Source organism: Phoca vitulina, unplaced genomic scaffold (genome assembly GCF_004348235.1).
Source record: "Phoca vitulina isolate PV1807 unplaced genomic scaffold, GSC_HSeal_1.0 scaffold73, whole genome shotgun sequence".
NCBI classification, from domain to species: domain Eukaryota; kingdom Metazoa; phylum Chordata; class Mammalia; order Carnivora; family Phocidae; genus Phoca; species Phoca vitulina.
This window is the reverse complement of record NW_022589776.1, coordinates 5653111-5677277: the sequence shown is the minus strand read 5'-3', so window position 1 is coordinate 5677277 and position 24167 is coordinate 5653111. Positions and strand designations below refer to the sequence as shown.

Genomic DNA, 24167 nt, shown 5'->3' with positions numbered 1-24167 from the left:
GCACTGTGAGAGTTTCTGCCTCACATTCAGGTTTTAATCCTCATTGTATTGTGTTGTGATCTCATGGTTTCGCCCAGAGAGGAAGCCAGAGATGGTGGATTGTCCATACGTCATGTAGGTGTTGGAGACTTAAGAAGATTTTTTTGAGCTATCAGTTTGAGTTTTGAGCATTCGATTGCTATACACGTGACATACGTTTCAAATTATTTCCAGCACGTCCCTCCTTTCCCCTCAGGCTTCCTCTGGGCGCCGGGTCGGGCAGAAAGTATTACCCCCAGCTGGTTCTGCACCCTTTCCTCCAGCTACCCCCCCATAGTGGGGTCAGGGCAGGGCTTCTTCTCTTTACTTCTAGCTGTTTCCCACCCTTTAGCACTTCCTTCACGGATGAGCAAGGGGAAGGCAAGGCAGGCAGGCGAGGTTTCTGCGCCTGGGCTTTGGCGCTATGTCACGGAACCTGTGAAGATCACGGGCTGGAGGGGAGCCAGGCTGGGTGTTTCTGAACGCTGCTTCTGCTAGGAGGCAGCTGTGTCTCTCGTCATCCAGCTGAGCATGTGGGCCAGCAGCCCCAGCAGCCCCGTGACCTTGGGCCCATCACGGCACACGTCCACACCACCATCCATCTCACTGGCAAAATGGCAGAGCCAGAAGGAATACCTCCACGCTTGCTTCCAGGGCAAAGCCATCATGTCTGTGGTCCGATTCGGGTTTTAACTAGAAACTGTTCAAACACCCAAGTCCATGAGGAAATCCTTAAAGGGGAAAGTTTATCCCAAAGTAAAAAAGTATGGCATTAAACGAGGTGGTAATTTCTATCCCCCCAGTGCACTAATGTGCTCGTTTAAGGCTCGGAGATCATACACGGGAGTGAAGGAAATCATTTTGTCAACTCTAAGTCATAAGCAGTGAGAGGCGTTCCAATCACTGCTGGGTTGTACTTGTCATTGCATGAACGGCAGCCACATCAAGCGGCCTGTGTTTGTGACTTCTTTCCAAGGAGGACGTGGGCAGGAATTGTTCTGGTGTGATCGGTCCATTCTAATGCCATATTTCAGGTCTCAGCTCTTCTTCTTTGCCCTATGTCCTTAGAAAGCACTTTCTACCATGATCTTCCGGGACATCAAAGCGACTCAGGAGCCCTTGGGGACCGCTCAGCCTTGTGGCCAGCCCTAGAGCAGACGTGGCCATCCCAGCCCAGCCCGCAACAGCCCTTTCCCCACCCAGCAGGAGGAAGTGTGGGGCAGACCGGGGTCCCTGTGCCTCTTTACTCAGTTCCTGGGACTGGTGGCAGCCTGGCCGTGACAGGGACTCCTGGAGGAGGAGCCTGGGAGGAAACCCAGCAGATACACCCACCCGTTGGTAAGACCTGGGTGAGGAGTTTTGAAGGGAAGGAAGCGAAGAGGGAGGTGCAGGGACCAGTAGGAGGAGGTGGGGTCAGAGCCCATAAAGCCCTGAATGGTGGGCGTGCGCCTGACTACGTGGCAGCCCTGGGGCTGGTACTTTGCATGCGACTGAGGGACGCTGCTCCCTTCCTTTGTAGTCTGCCTCTCCACTGGGACAAACGACAAGGCCAACAGCAGTTCCTCCTGCCCTCCTCTTGGATGCATAGTTTCTAGAAGAGAGGTTGCAGGGTGGAGGAAGGAGGGAAATGCCATCTGCGCCTCCAGCTGTGTCGTCCTGCACCCAAGAGCTCACTGTCAGGGGTCGCGAGCAGAGGCCCACTCTTCTGTCCTGCTCCCAAGGGTGGTGATGGGAAACAGAGGGGCTGAGTGTGGTGAGCCGTGCTGAGTGACACCAGGGGAGCGCTGGATTAGATCTTCAACCTTCTAAGATAATGTCCTGTCCAAGACAGGAGGCTCAAATGGAGGAAAGTCGGGAGGATCCCTGTGATCTAGTTCCACGTGGCCCTGGTTTCCAGGATTCCTAAGGAATGGCTTGGCTTGGAGTAGAGGTCAGGTGACCAGCATGTCTTCAGGCGGCTGGAATTGAGAGGGTTTTGTATGTGGACTTCACATTAATGTGACCCACTTGGAGTCATGGGCTTGGACCTGCAGCTGCTTGGCAATTAGAAAAGCTGACTGTCCCATTCTTTCTTCAGGTTAGATAGGAAAAGCTCAAGTTCAAATCACGGTGTTTGTGTTTTGTGCCATAGGAGAGAACACAGTGTCTCAAGGAAGTTTCCAGCATCCTCATGGTCAAAATGTTGTTTCCCAACCCCAGGTGAGAAGACAAAGCACAGCAGATGCCTACTCTAATGCTTCAGGTTTTTTCCAATGGCCCAGATTTCTTAGCCATGTGCAGACTCCTTCTTCTGCCTGGTACCTGCTCTCCCTTCCACACTGTACCTTGTTTCACCAAATCCTAGTGGTGGGGAGGAGGGCCATGTTCTTGACACAACCAGTGTCCATGGGGGGAGGGGTGGCGGGGCCAAGTTTTGTTTTGGCCTCAGAGATCTCTCACATCCTCTCCTCACCTGTTGCACCAAACACTCACCACACCCTGCCCTGTCATGGGGGACTCTTGATGCTTATTTCTTTATTATAATTTTTACCTCACTTTTTTTCCAAGAAGGATTTATGGCCGCTGTGTCTTTTCTCCTCAGTTAGGCTGGAAGGTCTTGGAGGTGGCCCTGCCTAATTGACCGTGTTAGCTAGCAGTCCAACGACTGCACCCTTCCCCCAACAATGGGTATTTGAGATGTCCTTCAGTTTTGCCTGAAGGCTGGAGGGTTTCATTGTATAAATTTGATCACATAAATAGTGGTTACATCCTATAAATGTCTCAAGTAGTAATGGGGCTGTAGGACTTAAAAACTTTTATGCTTTCCTTATTTCTTTCTGACTGAAATGTACTGTAGTACATTATTGTTATAGAAAACTTGAAAAATAAAGAAAAAGTATCATAAATTATCAATCAAATATTACTCATATGTTTCTAAATGTGTATAGAAAACTTTATTTCCTATTTGTTATTTAATACTATAAAATGAGGTTTTCCATGTCATTCATAAATGATTTTTATTTTTATTATTTTATTGTTATTTTATTTATTTATTTATTTTTATTTTTATTTTTTTTAAAGATTTTATTTATTTATTTGACAGAGAGAGACACAGCGACAGAGGGAATACAAGCAGGGGAAATGGGAGAGGGAGAAGCAGGCTTCCCGCTGAGCAGGGAGCCCGATGCGGGGCTCGATCCCAGGACCCTGGGATCATGACCTGAGCCGAAGGCAGATGCTTAACGACTGAGCCACCCAGGCGCCCCTATTTTATTTATTTTTAAAATTTATTTTATTATGAGAGAGAAAGAGAGAGCATGCCAGCCCGAGTGGGGGGGAGGGGCAGAGGGAGAGAGAGAAGCCGACTCCCTGCTGAGGGAGCCCTATGTGGGGCTCAGTCCCAGGACCCCAGGATCACAACCTGAGCTGAGGCAGACACTTAACCGACTGAGCCACTCAGGCACCCCTATTTTATTTTATTTTTTAAGACTTATTTATTTGAGAGGGAGAGAGCGCGAGTGAGCATGCAAGGGTGGAGGAGGGGCAAAGAGAAACTTAAGCAGACTCTGCGCTCAGCATGGAGCCGTCCATGGGGCTCCATCTCACCACCCTGAGATCACCACTTGAACAGAAACCAAAGTCAGACGCTTAACCAACTGAGCCACCCAGGTGCCCCCATTAATGATTTTTAATATTGGTATGATCAAGTCCATTATGTGAAAGCACCATCATTCATTCATTCATTCATTCATTCATTCATTCACAAATCCCAAGTTCCTATAATGTCCCCAGCACAGTCACAGGGCTGGGGACACACAGGGAACCAGACAAAGCCTACTCCCATGTGCTTCTGTTTAGTGGAGGTGACTTAAATAAACAACTGTGTGCATGAGGGATTTTACTTTAGATGGGCTGGCCGGGGAGGGCCCCTCTGGGGAGGTCTTGAGCGGAGGTCAGAATGGGGGGGGGGCAGACATTTCAAGTGTGTCTCTCTTCCTTTTCTCTCTTTCCTCCTCTCTCTTTGATTTCCTTTCCCTTCCCTTCACGTGTAAAACACAGTGGTGGACATTCTAGTGATGGACGTGCAAGCCTTGTGTATTTCTTGAATTACTCAACCGGGAGAAATTCTTAGAAGGAGAGTCAGACTGCTGAGGTTTGAATCCTTGCTCTGCCATCTCCTAGCTGTGTGGCCTTAGACAAGTTGCCTAATCTTTCTGTGTCTTAGTTTTCTCATATGTAAAATGGGATGATAATAACCCTCCTCACAGGACAGTTGTAAGGATTAAACGAATCACTATATATGAGTGCTTAGAACAGTGTTTACTACCTAGTAAATGCTGTACTCAGAATAAAAATCGAAGCTTTTTCTAGATTTGCCAAAGTATTTCCAAGGGTTGTACCAATTATGCCTTTTTGGAGTATAAAATGTGAATATAACACAGAAGGACAAATATTGTGTGATTCTGCTTATATGAGGTGCCTAGAAGAGGCAAATTTATGGACAAAAAGAGTAGAGATGACTAGGGGCTTGGGGGGAGGGGAAAATGGGGAGTTAGTGTTTAGTGGGCACAGAGTTTCTGTTGAGGTTAATTAAATGTTCTGGAAATGGATTATTTATTATTATTTTTTTAAAAAATTTTATTTATTTATTTGACAGAGAGAGACACAGCGAGAGAGGGAACACAAGCAGGGGGAGTGGGAGAGGGAGAAGCAGGCTTCCCGCAGAGCAGGGAGCCCGATGCGGGGCTTGATCCCAGGACCCCGGGATCATGACCTGAGCAGAAGGCAGACGCTTAACAACTGAGCCACCCGGGCACCCCTGGAAATGGATTATTAGTGGTGGCTATACAACATTGGGAATATATTGATGCCACTGAATTGCACACTTAAAAATGGTTAAATCGGTGAATTTTATGCTATGTGTATTCCCCCCCCCCCCCACAAATATAAAGGCACATGGGCATATTTTGCCCTTCTCTGTTGCATTTGTTCGCAGTTGATCTTGAACAAGTCTGCTAGGAATGAGCTCTCAGATGAGTGAGGGTCGTCTCTGTCCTTTTGGGTGTGTAGGTACCCGTGGGGTGTGTCCTGTCCCGCTTCCTCTCCACCGGGGGCCGTCCACATCCTCTGCTCCAGGCTTTAGCATAATTCTGGAACTTTGATGTGGGGAGGGAGCAAAGCGGCCGGAAGCCCAGAGGATTAGGGGATAACACAAGGACAGGGATGGGCTCTGGCCTTGTCCTGCGGCCTTCGGCAAATCATTTCTCCTAGCTAAGCCTGATTTCCTCGTCAGTAAAATGTGAGCCTGTAAGGCCATCCCAGTGATTTACTGAGCGGGGCTGGTGAGGGAGAACATGTGATTTGCCCTCATAACCTGTCAAGTGCTATAAAAACGTTCCTTCTTATGTTCTTTAATTCCAGGAGCCAGCGATTCCCAGATCACGAAATAATTCTGAGAGTTCCACTGTTTCAGTCAAGGAGGATGAGGAGGAGTCCTCCGATGAGGCAGATAAAAAATCTTCCCAAAGCCCGGCACAGAAAGAAAAGCCGGGAGACGAGAAAGAGAACATGAAGGTGGATGGTCTTGTTCTGCCGTCCCCTTCCCAAATGGTGTGGGGGGCAGGCTTGGGAACCTAGGCTTTGGCAGGGCTTCCGACTCCCCAGCATCATACTGGGGTGGGCCTGTCTCCTAGTCAGTGGGAGAAGCACACCTGTAGGCCCTAAATCTCCTCCTTTCCCTCCCAGAGCTCCGGGTTTGGCTGGTTCAGCTGGTTTCGCTCGAAGCCCACCAACCACGCATCCGCCTCTGGAGAAGACTCATCTGACAGTCCCGACTCTGAGGTAAGTGAGAGGGCCCCAGGGGCAAGGACCCTTCCTCTCCTGTGGGTCCATTGGAGGAAGTTTCCTCAGAGCCTCTGAGGCCCAGAGCTGGCATCTGGCAATTGGCAAAGGCCAACTGGGTCTTAAAAATTAGGACGAAGAATATTAACTTTAGGGCACCAGTAGTTGATTACTGTGCAGAGGGGTGGCACGAGAGTTTTGGGGTGAGTCCCCAGCCACAGGTCACAGGTTGGGGCCGCTGTTGTGGGCATGAGTTCGTTAGTAAGCAGTACCTCCAACTCTGCCTGTCTTTCTCCATGACGCAGGAGACCTCCAGAGCATCTTCTCCCCCTGAGGCTGGCCCTGGCTTCACACTGACCTCTCTCCCGGAGCCCCAGTCTCTGCCGGACACCTTGTCTGGAGCGACAGGTACCGCCAACCTCATGTCCTCTGGGTCTGTGGGCTCTCTGGGTCTGAGGCACCTCGGGCCTTGGGGGTACCTTCTGAGAGCGGGCCTTCCTCAGCCCTGAGCAGTGGAAACAGCTCTGACTCATTGCTTTCCAGGCGAGGGCCAAGTCCGAGGATCAGCGTCCTGTGGGAGAGCAGCTGAGGGTGCTGGGAGTGAAGGCCTGTCTGGGCCTGAGGTGAGGAGCCCCCAGGCTGGAGCTTAGGGCCCCACCAGAGGCCTGCGTGTGCAAGGACTGAACATTCAGTGTGGGCTGGAGGTGCCACCCGGTGAGGGCAGAAAGCTTCTGTAGTAGTCTGTTAGGGCCACCATGACAACATGTCACAGGCTACAGCTTAAAGTGATTTCCTCACAGCTCTGGAGGCTGGAAGTCTGAGGCAGGGTGTTGGCAGGGTTGGTTTCTCCTGAGGCCTCATTCCTTGGCTTGTAGATGGCCATGGCTTTCACAGGGTCTTCCCTCTGTGTGTCTCTGTGTCCAAACTTCCCCTTCTTATAAGGACACTGGGCATATTGACTTAGGGCTCACCCTAATGCCCTCATCTTACCTTAATCACCTCTTTATTTTTTTTTAAGATTTTAAGTAATCTTTATACCCAGCGTGGGGCTTGAACTTACAACCCCGAGATCAAGAGTCACATGCTCTACTGACTGAACCAGCCAGGCGCCCCCTCAAACACTTCTTTAAAGACACTACCTCTAAATACATTCTGAAGTACTGGGGGTTAGAATCTCCACGTAGGAAGTTTCAAGGGGACATGATGTAGCCCATAACGACTTCCTTAGGTGAAGTCTAGAGAACGGCCTCTTTCTGTGTCCCAGAGTTCACCAGGGACTTTGGCAAGGGCTGTAAAAAGTTCTTGATGAATCGTCCACATGGTACGGATTTCATGCCGATTGCTAGGAAAACATTTTTATTTTCTTGTGGTTGGGTTAGAGCACTCTTGTAGTATTTTAGGCCTTTCCGAGAATATGATATTACTTTTTATGATGCTATCAAGAGAATTGACAGTGGCTTTTTCTTCTCACTCGCTCCAGGTACAGCAGACCCTGAGCCTCTGCTTTTGCCACCCCAGACCCAGGGGTTGGCCGTGCCCACTTGAATCATGTTTGTTTGCTTGAATTCCCTGAGGTCTATCAGGAAATCCTTTTCATCTGTATCTCTTGACCAAAGTTGACACTCAAGGGAAACCCTTGATGTTCTGGAACCAGAAGCGGTGACTGATAGGATTTTCTATTATTTTCCATCACAGGCTGTTTCCTCTGAGCTTTACTTCAACCCTGGTGTTCTGCTTCCCCCAACTCCCTTGAAAGGAAGTGTTCCTCTCTACAACCCATCTCAGGTCCCCCAGGTAAGGGAGCCCTGAGGGAGAGGGGTTAGGAGCACAAATTTTGGATGAAGGCAATCCAAGTTTATATTCCTCGTTTGCCACTTAGTGTGTGTGGGTTCTTGCACAATGACTTACCCTCTATAAGACTCAGTTTCTGCATCTGTAAAGTGGGGTTAGTAGTAGCCACCTCGCGGGGGGGCGTGAGGATTAAATGGGAGCATGTGTGTGAAGGGCCTCATGCATGGAAAATGCTCAGTGTCACTATTAGTAATAGCACTCTTGACCTTCCACAGGTCTTGAGACTTTGAGAGACACATAGGTGTTGGTCCCAGTGGTGTGGAAATACCATCACTCCACTGGGGGTGTCGGGGATCATTGCAAACTTTGAGAGAAACTAAACTCCCTGCCCTTCAGTGACTTGGGAGTAGATTGATTGCTCTTATGTACCCATTTGGCCTTGTCTCTTAATAAAATTGAATTTCTTTTGCTATAGTTAAGAGGTGCAGATGTTGGGTGAAAGTAAATAATTAGAATATCACCATGGGAAGCCAAATGCAGCCTGAGTGTTCTAGACTCAGGATGCCCTAGCTCAGTCCAACCAGCCAGCCCTGGATGGAGTCCTGCTTGGAGCTATAATCTCAGGCAACCTTTTTTCTTTTCCAGCTCTCCATGGTTAGTAGCTTGAACCGACCGAATCGCCTAGCTCAGCGCCGCTATCCAACCCAGCCATGATGATAATGGCCACCCGTCCCAGGCTGGTCTCCTTCCTTGATTTCCAACCCCTCTGCCATATTGGGGCCCCCAAGAGGGTCCTGCTGGCCTATTGCCTTCACTGGGACAGGGTCTTCCAGGACACAGCTCAGTCCAGTCTCTTAACATTAGCTTCAGAATGATGGCTAGTACCACGTCAGATGGAAAAGCTCGGTAGAACAGCAGACCGGAGGTGAGCAGGTTGCCATGGCGGGAGCATTCAGGATGGTAGCTTCAGATCCTCAGGAGGGTCAAGCCAACTCGGAATTCCCTCAGCTGGAATCAAGACGAATCCACTGGGCTTTGCGGCAGGAAATTATTTGGGGGAGGCGCCCAGAGCGATATTCGTGACCAATGTTGATGCATTCCTCAGTCTTAGTTAGAGACCAATTCACAGCTCTAGTTAGCAAAGTTTATATGCTGAAACTTGATTATTGCTTCCCGGCAGAGCTCCCTCCTCACTGACATTTCAGCAGTTTCCCTCTTGGTCCTAGTTTTGTGCACATTTTTATGTGCTTCAGATTAATTATATTTCTCTCACTTTCTTAGCTGGTCCTATTTTTTCACATTCTGGCATCTGGCTATCAAGTTAGATTGCTGTAGGCATCATATTGTCATGGTAACTACTGAACCTAATGATGCAGATGGATGGAACATCAGTGTAATAAATGATGGGAAATGTTTCCTAAAAATTCACCCCTTCCATAAGAGAGGAGAATGAGTGCCTGATAGTGTTAATACTACCCTTCCTACCTCAGGCCTTTGCAAATGGATGTTGGGAGGGTCACTGGAGCCAGAGGGAGGAGGGGGACATCTTGGAAATTTCCAGTTCTCTTTTCAAACCCAAAATAGGGATGACTCTTGCTGTTTGTCAGATTTGCTGAAAATTGCTCCTCACAAAGAACGTTTTTTCTATGTGTAATTGTACATACGGGTTTTGTACTCTAATGTACTACAGTTCTGATGTTGATAGCGATTAAACCAGATAATTTTATAGCAAATGCTTGTCTCTGGCTGATTTTTGCAGAGGGAGAGAGCACACTGAGCACACTCTTCCCTGAAGTGCTTCTAATAATGGTTTCATTGTGTGATAAGGTGCATGTAGCTAGAAAGAGCCCTTTGTTAATGAAGAATCTGGGGACTGATCCTCTTAACTTCCAAGTCTACTCTAATGTTATTTTTTCAATTTAGAAAACAGGGACAAAACACCTCTGATGCAAATCAGTCACTCCATTAACTAAATATTGCATTTTCTGTTCTCTCAAAAGTTTCTTCATCTCTCAGATTAAATTAGGAAATGTATGCATAAGTGTTTTTTGGACTGAGAGGGCCCTCGGTAAATGCCGTTGCCTTATTTCCCCTAAAAGACCTCTGCCTTCGGTTTGGTATGCTGACACCCAGTGGCGGTACTATGGCAGCTGTGTGTGAGTTTCAGAGGAACCAAACGATTTTGACTTGGATCTCAGCACATCCACAGTTCACCCACATCAGGCTCTCTGCTCGGCGGGGAGTCTGCTTCTTCCTCTCACTCTCCAACTGTGCTCTCTCTCACTCTCAAAATCTTTAAAAAAATTATTAGTAAACAATCTAATAAGTACAATCCAGACTGTCTCATTGCCTACCAAATTAAATTCTGGATCTTTCATTCATGATATAGGTAATGGAACAGTAATTTAAAACTACTTCTTGGGGCCCCTGGGTGGCTCAGTAGGTTGAGCATCCGACTCTGGGTTTCGGCTCAGCTCATGAGCCCAGGGTTGAGCCCTGCATCAGGCTCTGCACTCAGTGGGGAGTCTGCTTGAGATTCACTCCCTTTGCCCCTCCCCCTGCTTGTGTGTGCATGCAAATGCTCTCTCAAATAAATAAACAAAAATAAATCTTAAAAACCCTACTACTCAATAGGTATCCTAATTACTAAGCTAGTTTCTCTTCCTGCATCCTGCCACCAATGCTAGGTCATGTGGCTTAGTGCCCCTGGGAACAATGGCAGAAGGGAAGGCCTAAGAAGCTCTTTAGAGGAGGAGAGTGAGGACCGAAGAGGAAGGCAAAGACCTCAGAGGCCTGTGTACTCACTTCCTCCTCCCATTGGGGAAATTTCTGGAAAATCTGTGACTGAAGCATCACCAGAGCCGGCACTGAACTGAGTTACCTCCTAGGCAAGGGGCTACACAGCAGTGAACGACATTTCTGAGGGAAGTCAGGGGGCTTTATGTGCTAGAAAGGGAGGAGGTCATGAGATTTATGCTAATTCACGATGGACAACTTGTGCTCTGCAAAGTCAGAGTGCATCCATTAATCTGCATGTGGTTGGTTGAAACAAGTCCCATTGTTCATCGGGCAGGAAAGAGCCCTCAGCTGGGTCCGGCAAGGCCTGATGACCAGGGTCACTCAGAGTTCTTGGTTGTTTATCAGCTTTTTTTAGTGGTGAGTTTGCTAAAGGTCCTGATTCTTTTATAGCTTCAGCTGGTTCGAACCAACTGTGGGGAAAGCAAGTGCATCTGTTTCCTTCTTTAGGACGTGAAAGCTTGGGGAGCAGAGCAGGTTGTGAGCGGAGCTGCTGGGGATTGGGGAGCCTGAGAGCATGGGGCTTGGGGCCCTTCCCTCATCCGTAGCTCTGGGAAGGCTGCCAGCCTGGAGAAGCTGGCTCGGACCTGGCAACTTGTCCAATGTGGCTTGAGAGTCACAGAAGCTTGGCCTCGGGGCTGGCCATGGCCTGAGGCAGAGCTGCTAGCCCCCACGGCCTGGCATATGTGGATGACTGCAGGGAATGATGGCCCAGTGTCCCTCAAGGCCACAAGGGACCAGCTGTGCCCCAGCAAGGCAGGGCAAGGCTGGGCCAGATCAGCCACCTGCTTTCCCAACACCAGGAGCCGTTTTGGGGAGCGAGGATGAGCAGAATTCTCTAAGGGAAGCCTTTACCGAGAGACCCTGCTTGAAAGAGAAGAGCCTGAGATACTATCAATTGGCAAGTTTGTTTTCTCCCCTAGTCTTCAATGGGGCGTGAGCTTGGAGGAAGAATACTTACAGGGAACAAAGAAGCTCCATTTTCCTTAAACTGAGTGGTGATGTGCAAGCGAGATCCTGCAATATACATATAATATTTATATGAAAACATTTAAACTTAATGTTCAGTAATTTGTAAGAGAACAAACCATTACATTACATGTACTTGTCTTTATTACATATCACCATTCCAGGCTTCTGTCTAATCCCCTTATTCGGCTAGAAAACTGCAAACCAGCCCGGCTTCCTCAGTCACCTGCGCGCCCTCCCCTTTCAGCCTTAACTCAGGCTTTAGGTTACTCAGGATCAAAGCCTCTGCGAGCTTTTCTTCCCCCCCTGGAAATTTTTTTTTTTCTCTTTGCTCTCTTCCTCTGGGCAACCATGATGAAGAGCAAGAGGCTACATCCACCTCTTCACTAAAATCAGAGTATTTTCTTCCCAAGAGGAAATATGCAAAACAGTCTTCTGCTTGAAAAGAATAATAGGTGTATAATTTGGGTCTGTGCACTCATAGGTGTTTCTCTGATACTCCACCCCCCACCCCCCCCTCCCCCGGAGAGTGGAATGGAAGGGACTTTTCTCCTCTTCTGTTTGCCATCTTAAGCTGGAAATTGCCAACATCATGATCTGCACACCACAGGATGCGGGCCACTCACCTGAGGTTGCCGCTAAATGGGGCCCCCAACGCTGCCGGCTCTCATGAGTGCTCGAGCCAGGCCCCCGCCTTTCAGGGTCCTCCAGAAATGGCTCAATGAGATGTGAGGTTATTTTGAATGAGGGTTAACAGCATATTAAAATGTTTTATTACAAGCTCACTAAGTAGAGGAATCTGCCTTCCATACTTTCTTCCTTTCTGTATGAATCTTTCCAGGTAATAGCTCTTCACCGGAACTAGGTCAACAGCAGCATAACTGGGCTGACCTGAACAAACTGCTTGTTACTTGAACGTGAGGTGCTTTCCTGGTCTTTATCCACCTTAAAGCCGATTAAGTATTCAATTTTTAAAGAATCTCAAGAGGGGGATTCCACGGCTGCCCTCCAGGCAGCCCAGACTTTCACACCCTCGAACATTAGGAAGCGATTCCTAATACTTTATACCCAAATCACTCATGTGGCTCTTTAAGACTCTCAGCTGGTCCTCAGCAGAGATGGGGAGCAGCTGCTTACCACCACCTGTGCCCTTTACATTCTGGAAGGCCATTAAATCCTGTCTCAGCTTATGAAATGAAGGTTCACAAAATGGGACATTCTTGACTAGAATTGGGGATGAAACGACCTAAAGGCTTGGAGTTTTCTGGTAGCTTCAGTGGCCGGACATCCTGAATTCAATAATAGTAATAATACTGAGTGTTTACTTTGTGTCAGGTGCTGTGGAATGCATTTAGTGCGGCGTCTGATATCATCGCAACATATTAGAGATGGAGAATCTGGAAACTCCAGAGAGATTGAGCAATTTGTCCAAAGGCACACAGCTGGTAAGGAGGGAGCTGGGGTCAGAATCCAGGTAGTTTTATTTTATTTTATTTGACAGAGAGAGTGAGAGAGCACAAGCAGGGGGAGCTACAGAGGGAGAGTGAGAAGCAGGCTCCCCGCGGAGCAGAGAGCCCAACGTGGGACTCGATCCCAGGACCCTAGGATCATGACCTGAGCCGAAGGCAGATGTTTACTGACTGAGCCACCCAGGCGCCCCTACAATGAGATAGTTTTGGCACTTAAACTACTCACAGTCTATGGAGGGAGACAGACATGTAGACATAGAAATTACTACATAATGTGAGAATTTTGTATTTAAAAACATATTCAAAGAACTTGGTACCTTGATATCCCTTAATAACAGAGTGGTTTCATCTATTTATATAACTTGGGGGCTAATATGTAATATGTTCAAATTGTACCACCTCTCATAGGCTAAGCTCAAAGTTCAGTTCGCTGCTCATGTATCCAATAGCACATCTGTCAGCTGACGTTTGAAGTGGCACTAAGGTGGGGTGGGTGTGCAGCCCGTCTGAACGAACAAGAGTAATAGTGTGCTGGGCTCACAAGTACGAGGGAACAATGACATTTGAAAGAGAGAGAATCTGATTTCAACTTGCCAGACTGCCACACAGCATCCCCTCTGGCTTCTTCCTGCCCTTTGCAGGATTCTGAGGCAGGACAAGACTGACTATTGCAGTGGAGCTCTCGGAAGGGAAGGATCCCAGGCGGGGCACATGTGATTGTGTGTGTGTGCACATACGGGGCCGCCATCCCGGGAAGATGCCTTCTCAATGTATTTCTTCACCTAGGCTCCACCCCTGTCTTTGATTTCCTCTTCCTCACAATTCCTTTTGCTCCCAAGAGAGGATCATTGAGAAGCTTCTTCATTAAGCATCATCCAAGTGGCTGATACTATGTAGATACCCATGGAGTCCCATTGACTAGAATAGGATGTAATGGATCCTACGTCAATAAATCCAGACATTTGGCTAGAACATTTTAGCTCATTTCTTAGGTTCCTGTAAATGGGTTCTTGAAAATCAAACGTCTTGACTTCTAAAACTTGTCTCTGAGTTCTAGGAGCCCATTGGGGAAAGTAAGAGATGATCACTGACTGTTTTTTGATTTAATATTTCACTGTTCTTGTGTTCTACAATCATGATTTAGGATCACAAGGAGACCGCTTTGTCCTGGAGCAGAAATAATTTGAGTTTTGGGCTTCAAGATCTCATTGCCATTTCTTTGGATATTTAAATAAATACCCATGGATTAAAGAACAAAGCAGGGCCTCCCAGTCACAACTTTTTAATGTAATTTTTCAGTTTCTTCTCCTTGCAGACGGGGCAACAGCCCTCCAGCCCACAGATGGTGTTAGCCATTCCGATAATACACGTCAGTTCATAGCTGAAGTCAGGACCCAGCTGCACGTGCCTTGTGTGACAGGCATGTCGCCAACAAGTTGCAGATACACTGACATTCGCTAAATCAGTTTTTTAAATGCACTAGGGTAGTTTGCAATTTAAAGACAGTTCATGTTAAGCCCCTGAAAATAAAGAATTATTTGCAAAGGACACAATCACTCCCAGCTTAACACTCTGGAGAGGCTGACTTTGTAGTCTGAGGGAAGACAATGTAGCCAGAGTAAGAAGACATTCAGTTCTAGACTCACATCCCGCTAGCAAACCTGGTGACTTGAAGTAAGTTAATTGAATTTCTCAAAGTCCCCCAACTCCTTAGTCAAAACCTCCAATCTGCCCACTCAACCAACATTTATTTAGGACCTCCCACGGGATAGATAGATGAAAGTCAAGTACTAGTTCCCAAGCGCACAGATGAGTTGGGAGGCTGTCACCAAGGATGTCCCACGATGGTTGTTCCAGGTGCTGTTGATGTGTTGCACCCTGATTCTGCCTCCCAGGAAGGAGGTGGTGGGGAAGGTTCTGGAAGAGGTAACTTTATCCAGGAAAAAGACCACGGCCCAGAGAGGTTGATCAATTTCCCTAAATCCCTTTAATTAAAATTCTGATTTCCAGGCTTTTTCCTTTGAATATGAAAACATAATTTAAAATGTAAAGCTTTTTTTATTTATTGCATTGGGGGTGTGTTTGTAGTAATAAAAACATCAATAATAAGTTTTCGTGCTAGGCATTGATATAAGAGTGTAAGTTTACATGTGTTTTTCATTAAATTCTCAACATACAACGAAGTGGGTATTTTGTAGAAACGAAGCACACAGTTCCAAAAACTTGCGTAACATTGCACAGCCAACGATGGGGCTGGGCAAGCATCATGTTTGGTGCCTCTTCTTTAATCCTTAAAACAACTCGAAGAGGTGGATTTATTAGCCTCCCTTCTCGGAAGAGGAAATAGAGGCACAGAGAGTTTAGTAATTTCCTCAAGATCACACAGCACGTAGAGGAGCTGGGATTTGAACCTGTGTTGTCTGGCCCCAAGCCCAGGCCCTTACCTCTTGTTCCCTTAGTTTAAGGTGGTCATGCCTGTTTTGCAAACCTCAGCGGGACCACTGAACCTTGTTCCCAGTCTCAGCCAGGGTGAATCTCTGTTCCTCCGTTTCCCATCTGCAGCCGAGGGATATTACTCATGATCTTGTGTGTTTATGCACGTGTCTCCATTAGGCTTGTGACTTCTTAGGGACAAGGCGATGTAACTTACTCATCTTTTGATTTCCAGCACCTTGCATAATGCCTATGCTTAATAAGGGCTCAAAATTCAAAATAGACCTGAATGAATAATTTCCTATCATGAGAACCTCAAAACTGTAAGAAAATGCCCCCAAATGACTTCTGGCCTAGAGGTTGCTGTGTGAAGTCATCTTATTGTTAGAATTTGATCCATCTCTGCATCTTTAGAAGCTGAGATAGGTCCTGGTATAGAGTAAATGTATGAATAGCTTTGTAAGGGAGGCCACGGGCACAAATGAAAGGATCATTGCTGCTTTTGAGAAGCTGTCCATGGGAGAGACGATAGATGTTTGGAAGAGGAAGCCCGGCGCCCCTTGCAGAAACCCCCAGGCAGGCAGGTTTTATGGCAGCTGATGGAAGAAAGGTGCCCCCGCTTGAGGTCAAGGAGAGTGATGTCCTGCATTTATAACCCCTCATTCGACCCTCAGGGGTGCATAATTTTGGCAGAAGCGTTTCTTGGTTTTAAAAGGTACTTCCCCCCTTTACGACCTGTGTAATTGCTGTTGGAATGCTTTGCCCAGTAGTGTCTTATTGAGGTCAGATTTTATACCAAGGGCTTTGACTTAATCCTCCTGCATCTGCAATTCTAAGGTCCCCTACTCTTGGCATTGCCAGGAAACATTCACATTTTCTAGACATGGGACACGCTGACCCAGAGCCTGTTTTTTTTTTTTTTTTTAAAGATTTTATTTATTTATTTGACAGAGAGAGAGACAGCGAGAGCAGGAACACAAGCAGGGGGAGTGGGAGAGGGAGAAGCAGGCCTCCCGCTGAGCAGGGAGCCCGATGCGGGGCTCGATCCCGGGACCCTGGGATCAGGACCTGAGCCGAAGGCAGCCGCTTAACGACTGAGTCACCCAGGTGCCCCCAGAGGCTGTTTTTGCACTCTTCCAGGGGGTGGGGGTGCAGACAGGGTCCAGGAGAGGTAGGTGAAAGGAGACGTATGTGCCAAGAGACTCATCTAAATTCTTCTAAAAAGAAAAATCCCATTTCTAAGTTACTCTGCTCCAAGCACTGCTTGGATATTGCTTGGATAATTGTAGGATTCAAGGCTCTTCGGGTTCAGTTAAGTTACATACTTTTGCACTCCGTGCATTTAAAAAAAGCCACCTTTTTATTATCTGCCTTTTATCAAGCAGAATGTGCCCCTAGAGTTACATGATTCCTTTCCCCACCCTGCCACCCAGTAATAAGAAGTAAGCCATTTACCAAGAAAACAAACACAATATAAAAATTACACGAATACATAATCCCCGACCCAGAAGGAAAGAGCAGTTGCCAGTTGGCAGTTTAATATTTATCCAGAAGAAAAGTTCCCCCAACCAGCTGTAATTCCTCTGTGTGATGGGGGAGGCTGAAGGGAGGGCAGTGATGACAATCACCTGCCCAGGGCTGGTCTAAATAGGGACACGGTGGAAATCAATTCAGCGAGCTCGGTGTTGCTGTCCCCTGTTCCGGGTGCAGTCAGGAGGCACCTGAGGAGGCCATCAATCTGTCTTGTGAAAGGGGAGACGTGGGGGGAGAAAGGAGGAAATTGGAATTGAGCTTCACTTGGGACTCTTCCTCCAGCGGGAAGTGTGGCCATCCCCAAGGTAAGGTGAAATGGGGCTTGTGCCCCGGCCTTGGGGAGCAGTGCGGTGAGGAATGAAAATCTGCTCTGGCTATAACATTTCAGAGAAACCTCTTTGCTAACTCCCGGTCCGATCCTGGGTTGGGATCACGTTTTACTCCTCCCGCCTGAGAAGTGCACTTCCCATGGCCTCAGTTGACTCGGGGCTCAGCTCGTGCTGATTTATATATAACTTGCATCTAATTCCTTAATCAAATGCTCTCTGAGTGAATAGAAATTGCGTTATTAGAAATTGTGCAATGCATGGAAGCTAGTCAATCTTCCGTTTTATTGATAAATTGGAATTTTCAAACAACTGTGCCAGTCGATACGACAGTTCTTTCTAAGAAAGAGGCCGTTAACAGAGCCGTGTAAATCAGAAGTGTCCCGAAACTGTGGTTGGGGAGACATGATATGGCAAAATGTCTACCAATAAAGTGGAGTATTACAGCAAATTACCCGGTTTGTACATGCAGGCAAAGCTTCGTTTCTCATGCCATGCTTGAGAGCCAATTAAGCTTGCAAATGTGATGGGAGCCACTATTTCTGCCTCTGTGCAGCTGTTTATCAGCAGCTTTTTAACACATTTTCACATATTAATGAGGTGGCATAGCAGTTCCAGAATTAGAACAGTGGGATGTATCATTGTCTGCCTTATCTGAAGATATGCCTGCTGTCAGCGTCGTTACCAGGGTGTGCACAATGGAAATGGAATTTTGGTGGGTGCTGCACATGCACACGGCCCCTCCTTCCCCCCACCCCAAGCCCCCCAGCTCTGACTCTGCTTGGAGAGACGCTGGCGCTGCGATGTGCCGTGTGCTGCATTGTCGCCCTTGCTCCGTGATGGATGGATCAGTAGGGCTCGAAGATTCTTCTTTGCTTCGCCGTTTCCTAAAACAGACCCCGGCATTCAGGAGGTGCTCCATAAATGAATGAATGAGTGGCTCGGTAGATGGATGAAAGTGTTTGTTCTTCCCCAGCTGTACTTCAAGAAAGAAAAGAAAAGGAAAAAAAATAAAGTGTCCCCTCAGTGACCACCCTCTGCAGGCACAGTCTGTCACTGTGGCTTCAAGAAGCAACATAGGTAGGGGCGCCTGGGTGGCTCAGTCAGTTAAGTGGCTGTCTTGGGCTCAGGTCGTGATCCCAGGGTCCTGGGATCGAGTCCCACATTGGGCTCCGTGCTCCGCGCGTGGGGAGCCTGCTTCTCCCTCTCCCTCTGCCTGCCTGCCTACTTGTGATCTCTCTCTCTCTGTCAAATAAATAAATAAAATCTTTTAAAAAAAAAAGCACCAACATAGATAGATGGCCAGGCTTTCCCAATGGCGAAGTGGCGAATGAGATCTCTAAGAGCTGACAGAGACATAAGGAATTCCCAGACACGGTCTACAGCTGTGGCCAGAACATCGTAAAGTTCTCGCCAGCCTTCAGTGAAATGAGAAGAACAAGCACAATGTAGTGCATTTTCATAGAGCTACATGAATTTTATGTTAGGTTTCTGAGATTAGGTCCTTCTACATTATTTGACATTGAAATGCCACTTCTTTTATAAAATTATGGTAATAGACGATACCATTTAAAAAAAAAATGCCTTTACTTGCCCAAACAAAAAGTTTCTGAGTTCTTCACATTTTTTTTTTTTTTTTTGGTTGGTGGGGAGGGGAGGTTTAGTTGTTCTGTGAAATCCCAGAGTCTGGAACCATTGGTTTAACTCATCTCTGTCGCTTTGAAAAAAAAAAAATCACTGAAATCACCTAGCAGCCTTAAGTGAGATGTCGGACTACTTAACATATTGGTTCATTTCAGCAAATGATAAGACAAGTCAAGTACTAGAGTACCTCTCTGTCTTGTCTCTTCGCAGCAGGGATCCAGGCTGGGTCACATGAATCTTGTAGTAATGCCATCACTGAGCGATAGGAGATTTCTTAAATACAGGTCAGTTGCTAGAACAGAGGAGCAAAGAGGCCGGTCTGCTAATGTCTAATGCATTCTTTTCTGCTGCAGATGGAGCTACATTTGTCTTTCGGTGGGCTATGTATATGCCCCCACTGTGCAAATGCAGAGCCCCTCTCAGAGCTATGCATGCGGATTCGGTTTGGTGTGAACTGTGAGAAAAGAAAGCTCTGCATAGACACACCTTCACTGTCAACGTCTCCTTTCTCCAAACTCGCCTAGCTCTTACCATCTATGCCGCACAGCCTAGCCCTGGGCTTTTATACTGTCGTCTGTTCTGTGTTTTTTATTCTTATCTCTCCTAAAGAAGAGGAACCACACAACTCGAGTCCTGTTCTTAATTGAGAAACTCTTTTTTTTCCCCTTTTTTGAAAACACAATCTTTTCTGGAGGCTGTTGGCAGCTCGTGGTTCTCCACGTGACGGAGAGATGTGAGTTTCTGTTGACCTGGTTTCCAGCCCTGGCTCTGTGACTGACGGATGACACTGGACGAGTGAGGGCTGAATCTCACAGACCCCAGATCCCTGTCGCTAAGAGGGAATGACAGGACTGACCTGCCTCACTGAGAGATGTGTCCTATGCATTAACTGCCTAATGATGCTAATGCTCTTCGAGAATATAAATGTGAAACATTATCATTATGGTTAATGCTAGTCTTCAGTTTTTACATTTTTTTTTTCCTCAAAGGGGAGAGGCAGAAAGATTATTTAAAGAAATAGTGAATAGAAGGCTACAGTTTGTGCTTAATTCATGACTGACTTTGATCAGAGCTGCATAAGCAGTAGGACTGTGGTCTTGCAGTCCTGAAGGTAATTATTTCTACTTTGGGGCATGAAGTCTTCTCTTTCTCCTCCTCCCATCAGGGAAAACAGAAAGAGCGAAAAAGCTAGGAAAGCTAATGCTCTTAAAAAATAAGACGATTTTTCTATGTCAGGTCTGGAAATTGTGTTTGCTAAAGCCCCTGCTACAAAAGAGGTCCAGCTGAATCGATGGGGACTGGGGCAGAGCTGGCCTCCGCCTCCACCATCTTGCCACGGAAGGAGCCAGAAGGTAGGAGAGGCTACAGTGATTTTATTTTTTTAAAGCCCCTTTAGTTTCTTAGCATTTTAAGAGTAAAAGGAGATCCAGTAATCCCTGTCCAGTGTCCTCTCTACTTGTGACCGACATTCCTGGTTCTCCGGGTGTATGAGTTTCCTCTTGTTGTTATAAGAAATGACCACAAACTTGGTGGCTCAAACCAGCAACAAATTGATTTACAGTTCTGGAGACCAGAAGCCTGATAAGTCTTAGGGGGCTAAAATCAAGGTGTTAGCAGGGCTGGTTCCTTCTGGAGGCTCTATGGAGACTCTGTTCCTTACCTCCTCCAGTTTCTGGGGGCTGCCTGCATTCCTTGGCTTGTGGCCACAGCACTCCAGCCTCTGCTTCCATTATTATGTGGCCTTCCCATTTTCTCTGGCAGGTCTCTCTCTCTCTCTCTCTGTCCCCTCCTTGTAAGGAGTCTTTGATTACACTGGGCTCACCTGGATAATTTTGAATAATCTCCCATCTCAAGATCCAGGCCAAGAAAGTGGCAAGTGTAAGGGTCCTGAGGTAGGGCATGTTTGGTGTGTAACAGTCAAGAAGCCAGCATGCTGGGGTGAAGCAAGGGGAGAGGGCAGGAGGAGAAGAGCTCAGAGAAGAGGGCAAGGGCAGGTCATGTAGGATGTCTTTGACCTCTACTCCAAATGAGAGGGAAACTCATGATGGGTTTTGAGCAGAGGAGTGACTGACATGATCTGACCTACATTTTCCAAGGATCACTCTGCTTGCTGGGTGGAGACTAGATTCCGGGTGGGTGACAGAATGCTCTTGCCACAACCCTGGTAAGAAATCGTGGAGGTAGGAAAAAGGTGGTCACTGTGGAGATGGTGGTGGGAAGTGGTAGAATTCTGGATGTATTTTCAGGGTTGAGCTATTAGAATTTGCTGAGAGGTTGGCTATGGGGTGTGAGAGAAACAAAGGAGTAAAACCTAGGTTTTGGCATCTAGCAGCAGGAAGATGGGCAAGACCACAGGAAGAACAGGTGTGGGGAAAAGATCGGGAGTTTGGTTTGGACATATTAGGCCTGAGATGTGTATGGTAATTACAAGTGGGGATGTGCCAAGTCCATGTAGCTGGATTTGCTAGTCCCGAGTTCAAGAGAGAAGTAGGTGAAAGTCTTCAGAGAATACTCAACCTAGAATGTCTGCTTATTTGTCAAAGGACACAGACCATGTCCTTTAATATGACATTTAAGATTTTCTATGACCTGGTTTCAGCTTCATCTCTCATTGAGCTTCTCCTACAACCAATGTTTCAATCACTGATATTCTCCAAACCCTATGCCTTTCATGTTTCATTGTCTCCACTCATGTTGTTCCCTTGACCTGGAATGTGCTTCCTTCCTTTGCCTACAAAATCCTGTTAATCCTGATTGCTTCTTCTGATGGCTCTAGTTGAAAGCCATCATGCCCTCCTCTGTGTTCTCGGGTAGACCGTGTGTCCTCTGCCTACTTACACCTGACTACTTGCATTTAAGTCTATATTCCCTCTAGATTGTATGTTCCTTGATGGTAGAGAAGGACCATGGTTCATTGATCCTTATATCACTAAGATGTTTCCAAGATGGAGGTAGACATGGCAGGTTTCAAAATTCTGAAAACCAGAATTCTCAATTAGTCTCTCTTCACCACTATTGGTTTTGAGGCAGATCCACATGGAGGACATGGCCAGACAGTAACACACTATTGATAACCACTGGTGTCAGTCAAAACCCCCATGAGGAACTCATGGCCTGGGTGAGCTGGCTTCACCATATATGAGTCACAGTGTCTTTGCCTCCTGAAGAGCTCAAACGCTGGACTAAAAACTAGCTTCCTAGGTTCCTTTCTCTGAGGCCCACCTCCAAGTCTTGACTACTCTCTGTGAAGGTAGAGGGCTAGGACAACTGAATCTAACAGAGAGAAGGTCTAGGGAAATATGGCCTAGAGCAGAGCTGGCCTAAGTCATGCCCCTGAAAGACTTGGGAGAGGGGAGTTGGTAGGAAGCTGGAGGCTTAACTCTTCACACTTAACCAGATATGAGGACACAATCTGGAAATAAAGTCAGGGACTAAATAAGGAGGAGAGAAAGCAGGTCAGGCAGGGATGCAAGAGCATCTAACTTCTTGTTCATTGCACAGGATATCCCACTCTACATTATGATACAGCAGTGTCCGAAGCCATGTCCCACATCTGGGGACCGAGCTGCAGTGGGGAGAGCACTGAGTCCCACCACCAGGTGGAGCCTGTCTTGCATCTAACCCCGATTTTCTCCGGGCAGGTGCCGAATAAGGTTTCATTGGCTCTGCTGAATTGAATAAAGCCTCGGGAACACACACATGTTCCCAATGGAAAGACAGGGAGGTTACTCTGTCAATAACAGCAAGTGAGAGAAAAATCTAAGAGGCTTTCCCTGTGATCCTAATATAAGATACAGTATAATGGAGCAGGTAGGAATGAAGGCTCTGGAACTCTGTGATCTTGGGTAAGTTAAACGTTCTGGGGCCTCAGTTTCCTCATCCATAAATGGGAGTAATAATATTTCTCACATCATAGAATTTTTTTGCATTAAATGAGCTAATACTTCTAAATACTTAAAACAGTGCTGGGCACAGAGGTGATGTTGGATACATTCTAGCTATTTAATGAAAGTGAGTGAGTTATAGAATGGCAGAGAGTAGCTACGTCAGGGGACATCTCTAGGTCTTTGTTTGAAGAAGGTTTGAAATTTCCAAGGAAGAAAGACGTAGACTTTATCACATTGTTAGTGTCTTTTACCTATTTCTCACTGCCACGTGGCCCATTTCTTGGCAGCATGAATGACCCTTCTCATCCAGAGGGACCATCTGATTGGAGCTGGTTATGGGGCTGTTATTTGGGCAGCTGATTTTTGGCATGATCCCAAGTGAAATGTTTGAGCTGGCTCTTTCCTCAGGCTCCAAAGTCACCGGGCTGACGTGAACGCTGATGGTCCTGGGATGCTCAGCTGGCATGTCCGGCTGGGGTCGCACCGAGCAGGTGGTCTAGGACCAGGGGTGCCGCTGTTGGCAGGTTAGAAAGGCCCGGGAACGTTCCCATCAGCTTGCATGTGTGGCTTCTCCAGGTGGGTCAAAGGGCTTGACTAGGAATCTTTGAGGCAGTATTTTCTTCCCTGCTTTTCTGGCTTCCGTTGTTCAGGATTTCATTTTTGTCGGGGTGGTTGGAGAGTGTTTTGCCCTGCAGCCCTCTGCTCTTCCTCCACCCTCTTAACACTTGTCTGACCAGTTAGAACTCTGACCTGGGAGCCCTACGTGCCTTTCTGATGGTGTCCTTTGAATTCTTTTATTTGCCTTTTTAAACCACACCCCCTCCATGCTTATTTCTGAGAAGATCATTCATTGTACGAGGCAGCTGGAAGGGGCAGAGGGACTCTTAGGTAAATAAAGATTTTTTTTTGATACCTGATTAATTCAACCTCCCCTCTCCCCATATCCCAGTGTCAGTAACTCCCGCCACTTTCTGATTTCCAAGAGGAGATTTACTTTTGGACTCAGAAAAAACCAAAAACAAAAAACAAAATCAATGCTTAAAGCCTTCTCCGTTTTTGAACCCAATTTAGGTGGGTCAGTTATTTTTTTTTTTTTTAATTTTTTTATTGTTATGTTAATCCCCATACATTACATCATTAGTTTTAGATATAGTGTTCCATGATTCATTGTTTGTGCATAACACCCAGTGCTCCATGCAGAACATGCCCTCCTCAATACCCATCACCAGGCTAACCCATCCTCCCAACCCCCTCCCCTCTAGAACCCTCAGTTTGTTTTTCAGAGTCCATTGTCTCTCATGGTTCTTCTCCCCCTCCGATTTCCCCCCCTTCATTCTTCCCCTCCTGCTACATTCTTCTTCTTCTTTTTTTCTTTCTTAACACATACTGCGTTATTTGTTTCAGAGGTACATAGGTGGGTCAGTTATAATCTTTTATTTCCATGATAGGTTTTCCATAAGAACATTCATTCAACAAATATT

The 24167-nt window shown here is 46.9% G+C and overlaps 1 protein-coding gene and 1 long non-coding RNA gene across 2 annotated transcripts in view; one reads left to right on the top strand and one right to left on the bottom strand.

Moving 5' to 3' along the window:
- The window catches only part of SEC16B (SEC16 homolog B, endoplasmic reticulum export factor), a 36994-nt gene extending 27632 nt beyond the window's left edge, over nucleotides 1–9362 (top strand). The window contains exons 17-24 of the mRNA XM_032393474.1: nucleotides 1087–1356; nucleotides 2150–2217; nucleotides 5419–5571; nucleotides 5743–5838; nucleotides 6144–6246; nucleotides 6382–6461; nucleotides 7534–7632; nucleotides 8275–9362. Of these exons, the coding sequence (XP_032249365.1) occupies nucleotides 1087–1356; nucleotides 2150–2217; nucleotides 5419–5571; nucleotides 5743–5838; nucleotides 6144–6246; nucleotides 6382–6461; nucleotides 7534–7632; nucleotides 8275–8343 (938 nt within the window). The 3' untranslated portion in view covers nucleotides 8344–9362. The remainder of the gene's footprint in view (nucleotides 1–1086; nucleotides 1357–2149; nucleotides 2218–5418; nucleotides 5572–5742; nucleotides 5839–6143; nucleotides 6247–6381; nucleotides 6462–7533; nucleotides 7633–8274) is intronic.
- Nucleotides 9363–17421: 8059 nt separating this feature from the next.
- Nucleotides 17422–19345, bottom strand: LOC116625137. Its single transcript, XR_004298002.1, has 2 exons — nucleotides 18987–19345; nucleotides 17422–18131 (listed from the first exon to the last, which is right to left on the bottom strand). It is a non-coding gene; the product is annotated as an uncharacterized LOC116625137 (long non-coding RNA).
- Nucleotides 19346–24167: the final 4822 nt, after the last annotated feature.